Genomic DNA, 9,743 nt, shown 5'->3' on the forward strand with positions numbered 1-9,743 from the left:
CTTCAGTCACTGCTGGACTGTCAGGGCTGGCAATGGGAGACTGTCACCCATTGCAGGTGCTGTAGACACAGAGGGTGTCCTCTCTGGGCCTCTCTTGCACAAAAGGCTGATGCTCGCTGAGCACAGACCAGCTTTTCTGGGTTTCTGGGTGATGATGCAAATGGAGCATCTTCAAAACTGAGCTCTTCAAGGCATTCTATCCACCCAACAGTTCACACCAGCTGGGTGGAGATGCACAATGGTGTTCATCGCTGTATCTATGTGTCCACACCTTGTAGTGGTGAAATACACACTGAATCTGCCTGGGGATGCCTACCAGTCCTGTGTCTGCTTGTTGTAATGTCCCCAAGCACATGAATAGCTAAATCCAGCATGTCTGGGAGGCCTGAAGGACAGTGTGCCACAGGTCTACGTCCTGAGCCCAGTCAACTCTTGCTGCATCCCAGCCCTCTCTGAGCCCTCTCTCAGCCAACCAGCTTTGTTCAACCAAGATTCATAGGCTCTGTCCAGGGCTTGCAGCACCCAGCCATGCTGAGACTTCCCTGGGTGCAAGAGCCATCCTGTTCTGGAATCATAGAATCATAGAATGCTAGGGATTGGAAGGGACCTGGAAAGCTCATCCAGTGCAGGATGCCAGAGCAGGAACACCCAGCTGAGGTTCCACAGGAAGGTGTCCAGGCGGGTTTGAATGTCTGCAGAGAAGGAGACTCCACAACCTCCCTGGGCAGCCTGGGCCAGTGCTGTGTCACCCTCATTGAGAAGAAGTTTCTTCTCAAGTTTAAGTGGAACCTCTTATGTTTCAACTTAAACCCATTACCCCTTGTCCTACCATTGTTTGTCACTGAGAAAAGCCTGGCTCCATCCTTTGTATATTTGTAAACATTAATAAGGTCACCCCTCAGTCTCCTCTTCTCCAGCTCCAGAGCCCCAGCTCCCTCAGCCTTTCCTCACACGGGAGATGCTCCACTCCCTTCAGCATCTTGGTGGCTGCGCTGGACTCTCTCCAGCAGTTCCCTGTCCTTCTGGAGCTGAGGGGCCACAACTGGACACAATATTCCAGGGGTGGTCTCCCCAGGGCAGAGCAGAGGGGCAGGAGAACCTCTCTGACCTACTGACCACCCCCTTCTAACCCACCCCAGGTACCATTGGCTTCCTGGCCACAAGGGCCCAGTGCTGGCTCATGGTCACCCTGCTGTCCCCAGGACCCCCAGGTCCCTTTCCCCTACACTGCTCTCTAATGGATCATTCCCCAACTTATACTGGAACCTAGGGTAAGGAAGCTGGGATCCATCTGGCAACGACCCAGACTGGTCAGGTCCCTCAGCAATGACAGGTTTTATCCAGAAACTGCAGGCACAAGGAGCTGTTCTGAGGCTCTACAGCTTGGCATCAGTAGATGGAAAGTCCAGCTCTGACCTGGGATAGGAGATACTCTGCAGGCATAATTTTAAACTGGTACTGGAAACTTGCTGGGAAAGGTAGAATTTCAGTGAGCATGAATCATAGTATCATAGAACAGTTTGGGTGGGAAGGGGCCTTCCCAGCTCCCCCAGTTCCCCCCCTGCCATGACAGGGACATCTTCACCAGCTCAGGTTGCTCAGAGCCCCGTCCAACCTGGCCTGGGATGTCTCCAGGGATGGGGCATCCACCATGAAGACACGTGTCAACAGGAACTGTCCGCCAAGACCAACAACTGATGTCCCCAAACCTTCCCTTTCTTCACTACCAAGAGGTTCAGCAGGCTCAGGGGTTCAGCCACCCGCAAGGGTTTCTGGTCCTCAGACGTGGAGGATGCTCCGACAACAGAGGGATGCTCTGCACCCACTCTGCACCCACTCTGCATGGATTCTCTTCCTGAGGTCACATTGGAGTCTTCACAGACTCAGTAACGCTGAAAGTACAAAGAATCAGTGTTTGGGGACAGAAGCAGCAGGCTGGTGAACGTTTGCCTGGGTGCTTTGCCAGGGTTATGTGATTGCTGCTGTTCGTTGTGTGAGTGATGAGATAAAGAGAATCCAGTAGAGGCGAATATCTGGGTCTCAGAGATGATTGTGGTCTTCTGCGGGGTGGGGGGAGTTTCATCCAGAGAGAGGAGACACGACCTCAGTTGAGTTCAAGGGTGCAGGAGAAGCAGAGAGATGGAGACCGGTCAGCCTCACCTCCATCCCTGGGAAACTGATGGAACGACTTATCCTCGGTGCCATCTCAAGGGACCTCAGGGTTCAGTGCTGGGGCCGGGATTATTCAATATATTCGTCAATGATTTGGACAAGGGAATAGAGTGACTGTCAGCAAGTTTGCTGGGGACACCAAGCTGGGAGGAGTGGTGACACTGGAAGCTGTGCTGCCATCAGAGACCTGGACAGGCTGGAGAGTTGGGCGGGGAGAAATGGAATGAACTAGAACAAGGGCAAGTGTAGAGTCTGGAATCTGGGCAGGAACAACCCCAGGTTCCAGTGTAAGTTGGGGAAGGAGCTGTTGGAGAGCAGTGTAGGGGAAAGGGAGCTGGGGGTCCTGGGGACAGCAGGGTGAGCATGAGCCAGCACTGGGCCCTTGTGGCCAGGAAGGCCAATGGTACCTGGGGTGGGTTAGAAGGGGGTGGTCAGTAGGTCAGAGAGGTTCTCCTGCCCCTCTGCTCTGCCCTGGGGAGACCACCCCTGGAATATTGTGTCCAGTTGTGGCCCCTCAGCTCCAGAAGGACAGGGAACTGCTGGAGAGAGTCCAGCGCAGCCACCAAGATGCTGAAGGGAGTGGAGCATCTCCCGTGTGAGGAAAGGCTGAGGGAGCTGGGGCTCTGGAGCTGGAGAAGAGGAGACTGAGGGGGGACTCATTCCTGGGGATCAATATGGAAAGGGGCAGTGTCAGGAGGATGGAGCCAGGCTCTTCTGGGTGACAACCAGTGACAGGACAAGGGGCAAAGGGTGCAAACTGGAACACAGGAGGTTCCACTTGAATTTGAGAAGCAACTTGTTGGGGGTGAGGGTGTCAGAGCCTGGCCCAGGCTGCCCAGGGAGGTTGTGGAGTCTCCTTCTCTGCAGACATTCAAACCCGCCTGGACCCCTTCCTGTGGAACCTCAGCTGGGTGTTCCTGCTCCATGGGGGGGTTGCACTGGATGAGCTTTCCAGGGCCCTTCAACCCCTCACATTCTGTGACTGTGACTGAGTTGGGGAACTGCCTTCATTAACACAGGGATTCAGAATGAAAGCTCACAGAGATGGCACATGTCCTACAGCAAAGGAGTGGGACAACCCTCATCCTCCTCAGACACATTCAGGACAGAGCTCCACATGGTCACCACCATGTCCCTCACACTCATAGCCATAAAAAGGGCAGGTGCAGCCTAATTCCTCTGACCTATTTCAGATATCAGCTTTAGACTGGGATAATTACCGCCCCAAAATCACTGTTTGTCTCTGTGGATGTGATGGCAACCTGGATGACCAGCTCCAGCCATAGACCGACACCATGTCCACAACTGCCGCCTGTGTCTGTTCAGATGAATCCCACCGAAAAAGTTCTCTTTAGTCTTCACTTTTACAATCACTTTGAAATTAAACTCAGTGAAACACATTCAGTTTCAAAGCTGGTTTGAATGTGTCATTCCCCACATCAAAAATATTTTAGCCTGTCTTTGCGGTGCTTTTCTGACTTTCTGCCCCGCTCTTCCTTGACATCTTGAAAAAAATAGTTGGCAGAAGTCTCTGCTATCCTGAATTTGCATGTCTTGCCATGCTGAATTTGCACATTTTCGCCTCATGGGGCCTGGAGAAGGGCTCTGGGGGCATGAGGGCAGCTCATGCCATGGCATGGCCCTTTGCTCTGAGACCCAGGAGAGGCGTCCAGCGCCTCATTCAGCAGAGCCAGAAATGGAACTGCACTTGCATTGCTCCTTTCTGACCTGAAAAGGGGCCCATAAGAAAGATGGGGACAGACTTTTGAGCAGGGCCTGTTGTGACAGGACAAGGGGTGATGGGTTAAACTAAAGGAGGGAGATTGAGGCTGGATATAAGGAATTGTTGCCCTGAGGGTGGTGAGAGCCTGGCCCAGGTTGGGCAGAGAGGTGGTGGCTGAACCATCCCTGGAGACATCCCAGGCCAGGCTGGACGGGGCTCTGAGCACCCTGAGCTGGTGAAGATGTCCCTGTCATGGCAGGGGGGGCACTGGGGAGCTGGGAAGGACCCTCAAACCCAAATTACTCTGTGATTCTATGCAGAAACACAGAGGTCTTTCATTCTGCTGGAGACAACCTGCATCGCCTATTCCTGTCTCGGTCATCTCCAAGCACCTGCCGTTTGTGAAAGAACTTAGATGAGCAAGAATTGATTGGGGCTGAGGCTGTTACCATCCAGCCCCTTGCTGAGGTTATTGCCTGGAGAAGACTCGTGCTCTTGGGAATCTCCATCCAGGGGAGACTCCGGGCGGCGTTGCCTGGGGTGATTTATGCACAGCTCTGTTCTCCAACACAGGAGATGCGTCTTTCTCACTGTGAGCATACCCAAGGGTAGAAGGTGTCTGCAGGCAGAGAGCAAGGTGGGTGGCTCGGCTGGGGAGGACTGGCACGAGTCAGGGCACGGCAGGATGCTCCAGGTGCCCGAGGACGGAGGCTGGTGGGACTCCAGCATCCTACCCGCCTGCACTCACCACATGAATCAGTTAGGAAAACAGGCAGTTGCTTGAAATGTTCTTTTTTAAGTAGTTTTTCAAAATTTTAAAGTTTCTTATGAAATGAAACTGCAGGCCAAACACTGCAGAATTCTGATTTTTTTTAAGGTTTTTTTTTTTTTTTAGGTAAAAATAGGACTTGAGTTTAAAAAAAGTAAAAAATAAATACCAAACCTTCTAACAAGACAAAAAAAAAAAAGCTGCAAAAGAGTCAAATTGTTTCTCTTTGCATAAACTAAGCAATAATTAGCTAAACATACATTTTTTTCTGTTTAAAAAACCCTAAATTTTCAACCATGGATAATGTTCTTAATCCCTTGTGTTTCACAGCAGGTATCTCAATAGAAGTCCATGGTCATGCAGCTGGGGGTTCTTGCCAACAGGCAGAATTTGGTGAAATGGGCTGGAAAGGAGCAGAGGAAACAGCCTCAAGTTGCACCAGGGGAGGTTGAGGTTGGATCTGGGAACAATTTCTTCCCCAAAGGGCTGTGGGGCATTGGAACAGGCTGCCCAGGGCAGTGCTGGAGTCACCATCCCTGGAGGGCTGGACAGACGGACATGAGGTTCTCAGGACATGGGGCAGGGACAGGGGTGGGGAACGATTGGGCTCGATGATCTTGAGGGTTTCTTAAAACCAAAATGATTCGACTCAGCTTTGTGTCCCCACCCGAAATAGCCTTTTTTTTAATCTCCATGGGGAAGTGTGTTTGCAGGATGCAGAGTGTTGTGGTGGGAAATGCCCAATGGCACCGAGGTGTCCGTGACGAGAGGGAAAAGGTGCAAGGGCTGAGGTGGGGAGAGCTCGGTCTGGAAGGTGTGACAAAGCCGATATAAAATGTCACAGGAAGGCACAGGGACCGATCCTTCAATCAAAGGGTTCTGCATCCAGCGCTAATGAGCTATGGGGAGTAAAGAGGAATTAAACCACAGGAAAAATAAAAGCTGGTGGTGCCTAGGAGCTGGCGGTGCTGATCTAAATGCATTTCAGCCTGCGGTACTGATTTTTCATTAAAATTTAATTTTCCCAAAGCCGACAGAACTTGAAAGCAGATGGAATTTAGAAAAGGAAGCTGCAGAGGAAGCCGAGAGATGTTTTGAACAAGTTCAGTTAATGGCCAAGAAAAGCAAATGGAGCACTGAGAGCTGCAACTGAGGCACCACGGACAAAGCGAGTTGGGGAGCCGGTCAGGATCTGATGGGAGGTAGGAGCTGTAAAGTAGGGAAATCACATAAAAGCAGATGAAGGCATCTGCCCCTCTGCATGGAGAAGAGGGGTCTGTGTCCACCTGAGAGAAGGGTGATCAGAGAAATTTGTTTTCTAACGTAATTTAATTGATTGGTGGCTGGGAAGGATGTTAAACAGCTTCTGCTAAACAAGTGAAGCAGCAGCTCTGGGTGATTTGCACGATGGGAAAAGCATCTCTGAGTTGGGCAAGGAGGTTTTCAGCCTGTTCTGCCAAACTTTCACAAGCCCAGCGTGCTGCGGTGACAGCAGACGCTTCCTCAGGCCACTACTTGAGCAAGAACTATGATGATGTGATTATCTGCAGATTGCTTAGCCTGACGTCAATGCCCAGCAGAACAGCCCAGAAGTTAACAGAAGATTTGGTCAATAAAGAATTAAAGGACTGGAATCAAATTGAATTATGGCAATCAGCGTGGCTTCGCAGGAAACGGCTCTCGTCAGACAAAACTGATTTCATTTTCTGATGAGATAGCAAGTTTAGTTAATCAGCGTGTGTGTGTGTGTGAGTAGAGTACACAGAGTTATCTATAAGAAATGTCCCTCGCCGGGCTGCTGTCAGGTGGGGAGATGGCACTGTGCAACATCCGTGAAGCATCAGCAAAGTGGATGAAGAACAGGATGATCAAGGGACCTCAAAATGAAGCTGTCAGACCCATCATCACCAAAAACCTCGTGTTTCTGCGGGGATGCCGCAGTGGCTGGCCCTGGGCTAGAAGTTATTCCGCACAACTTTCATCAGTTTTCCCAAAATCCCTACAAATTGCATCTCAGATGCTGCTGGGGAAAGGCAACTCATGGAGAGCAGTCTAGAGAGATGGGTGGTTCAAAGGAACTCCTGCCATGAGCTGAATACCAGGGTAAGGAGAGCTGCGCAGGTTTTTGGAGTGGGACACTGGAAAACGGGCTCTGGAAAACCACTGGCACCACATGGAGAGGGTGACACGGGGACCCATGGGGCTTGTGCAGTTAGATAGTGGAATGAGTAAGTGGAGATGAGAAACTGGCAGTGCTCTGGGTCTTTAGTTTATCAAGAGTAACTCCGTGGTCATGGGAAGAACATGCAATGAAGGTTCTCTGCCATGAAGGGCTCTCTGGCCTAGCATGGGAAGGTGGAGTAGGATGCTGTGGGTGGGAGTAGAAGGACAAAGAGAAATGGGAAGAAAAGCAGGTGGCTATAACCATCAGGATGATTAGCACTTACCAAAGGCATCAAGGGACGGAGGCTCTCCATCTCCGGATGCCCACACGTAGTTTCTTCCAGGAAAGCATGCTTGAGCGAATCTCATGTCATTGGGCTCCAGAGAGGAAAAAGTGGGTGCAACTCCACCGTTTGTGGCAGGACAGCATCCCGCACTGGTTTGGCCTCCGGTCTCGTGGATGGGTGAGTGTGGAGGAGGGGGAAACAGCATTTTAATCGTGCCCTCCTTGTCTGCAGCCAGTGGCTGTCGATGACGCTTGTGTCTTCATGGTGTCGAGTGACAACTCGGAGCACAATTTTTCTGTCCAGTTTCACCATGGACATGTTGTCCAAATGCAGTTTCTGCATGACCCAAAGTGCCAAAAGGCTGGAACTTGTGTGACCGAGACAGGCGTAGGGAGGGAGGACTTGCAGCACGTCCTGAAGTCCTGCATTGCCCTGCTCGAGAAGGGTGGGTAGAACAGCCGGGGGTCATTATGCCCCACTTCTTCCCACTGATAGCAGCAATAGTGGCTGGAAGCCATGACAAGGCAGGGCAGAAGTTAGAGGTAAATCAGAGGGGCTGGAAAGGGAAACGTGGGAAGGTTTCCCTCGTGAGCAGTAGGACAGCCAGGACTCTCCGGTGATGTGTCCTCTGGAACACACTGACCACAGCACCGGGGTAAAACCCTCGCTGTAGACAACAGGTTCTGAAGTTTTTCCAGAAATAAATACAACAAGATTGTGTGATGCTTGAAAACATAGAGTCATAGAATAGAATCATTTTGGTTGGAAGAGACCCTCAAGATCATAGAGTCCAACCGTTCCCCAGCCCTGTCCCTGCCCCATGTCCTGAGAACCTCCTGTCCGTCTGTCCAGCCCTCCAGGGATGGTGACTCCAGCACTGCCCTGGGCAGCCTGTTCCAATGCCCCACAGCCCTTTGGGGAAGAAATTGGTCCCAGATCCAACCTCAACCTCCCTGGCGCAACTTGAGGCCGTTTCCTCTGCTCCTGGCTCTTGTTCCTGGGGAGCAGAGCCCGACCCCCCTGGCTCCAAGCTCCTTTCAGGCAGTTCAGAGATCAGAAGGTCTCCCCTCAGCTCCTGTTCTCCAGCTGAACCCCCCAGGTCCCTCAGCTGCTCCCATCACACTTGTGCTCCAGCCCCTCACCAGCCTTGTTGTCCTCTGGCAGTGTGCACAGTTTCATGATCAAACACGTGGCAGCAAAATCCCAACGTTTCTGTCACTGTTACAGGGAACTGAAGTTGGGAGCATTGGTTGACTTGGCCCACTGTGCCATGTCAACCTCCAACCAATCCAACACCAACTCTTTGCCTTTTGTCCTGACGGGAATCCCTGGCCTGGAAGCTCTCCATGTGTGGATTTCCATCCCATTCTGCTTCACATACATCATGACCTTGCTAGGAAATAGCATGGTCCTTCTCACTGTGAGGCTGGACAAAAGCCTCCACGAGCCTATGTACCATTTCATTTCCATGTTGGCTGTCATTGACCTCATCTTCTCAACTGCTGTGGTTCCCAAAATGCTGGCTGTATTCTGGTTGGGTTCAAGAGAGATTGGGTTTGAGGCCTGCTTCATCCAGATGTTCTTCATCCACACGTTCACCGCAGTGGAGTCAGGGGTGCTCCTGGCAATGTCCTTTGACCGCTACACAGCCATCTGCAACCCCCTGAGGTACACCACCATCCTCACAAGCTCGAGGACCGTCCAGATAGGACTGCTGTCGCTGGCCAGGGGTGTTGGTGTCATGATACCTTTAATGTGTCTCCTCACTGGCTTACCCTACTGCAAAACCAGAGTCATCCCTCATTCCTACTGTGAGCACATGGCCGTGGTGGAGCTGGCCTGTGCCGACCCATCTGTCAGCGATCTCTACAGCCTCACCGTGGCAACGCTCTTGGTGGGGACAGACTCTGTCTTCATCACCTTCTCCTATGGTATGATCCTCCGGTCTGTGATACGGCTGCCATCCCAGGAGGCTCGTCTGAAGACCCTCAGGACCTGCGGGTCCCACATTTCCATCATCCTGGTGTTTTACATAGGTGGCCTGCTCTCCATGTACCTCCAGATGTTCCCGTTTGGCTTGGCACCTCACATCCAAGTCCTGGTGGCTGATTTCTATTTGACGGTCCCTCCCGTGCTCAACCCCCTCATTTACGGCATAAAGATGAAGCCGATCCAGGAAGGGATCTTGAAACTATTGGGGCAGTTGGCAGGACTCAGTTTTCGCAAGCCGATAAAGACAGGTCAGATGCCGAGAGAGGGAGGAACAGCCAAAAAATAACTTAACCCACCCTAGAATAGATGTGAAGTTAAGTTCAATGAATTATGTACCCGAAATGCCCATCTCCATCCAGTCACTTGAAAGGGAACCTGGACTAGGTGTCTACTGCTGACATGGCAATAGTTTATTCACATGGAACCCATGGGTGAGTGCTGATGGGTGCTGGGCAACTGTGGTGGGTGCACTCGATCCCCCCCAGCCAGACCAGCAGCAGTTTGGTCTGGGCTCAAGAAGAGGGAAGGGCCTGAGATGTAACCAGGCCAAGTCCTTCCAGGAGACCCACAGGGAAACAGAACAGCAACTGAACACCAGTGGCTTGTGGGCTGTCCTGGTTTTGTTAAAAACAAGTTT

The 9,743-nt window shown here is 51.7% G+C and overlaps 1 protein-coding gene across 1 annotated transcript; it reads left to right on the top strand.

The window, feature by feature from the left end:
- The first annotated feature begins 8,384 nt into the window (after window positions 1-8,384).
- On the top strand, window positions 8,385-9,504 carry LOC136111330 (olfactory receptor 52K2-like). Its single transcript, XM_065855465.2, has 2 exons — window positions 8,385-9,307; window positions 9,402-9,504. Exons 1-2 carry the CDS (start codon window positions 8,385-8,387, stop codon window positions 9,502-9,504), a joined length of 1,026 nt encoding a protein of 341 aa, XP_065711537.2.
- The last annotated feature ends 239 nt before the right edge of the window (window positions 9,505-9,743 follow it).

The sequence above is a fragment of the Patagioenas fasciata genome, chromosome 1 (genome assembly GCF_037038585.1).
Source record: "Patagioenas fasciata isolate bPatFas1 chromosome 1, bPatFas1.hap1, whole genome shotgun sequence".
In the NCBI taxonomy this organism is placed as follows: Eukaryota; Metazoa; Chordata; class Aves; order Columbiformes; family Columbidae; genus Patagioenas; species Patagioenas fasciata.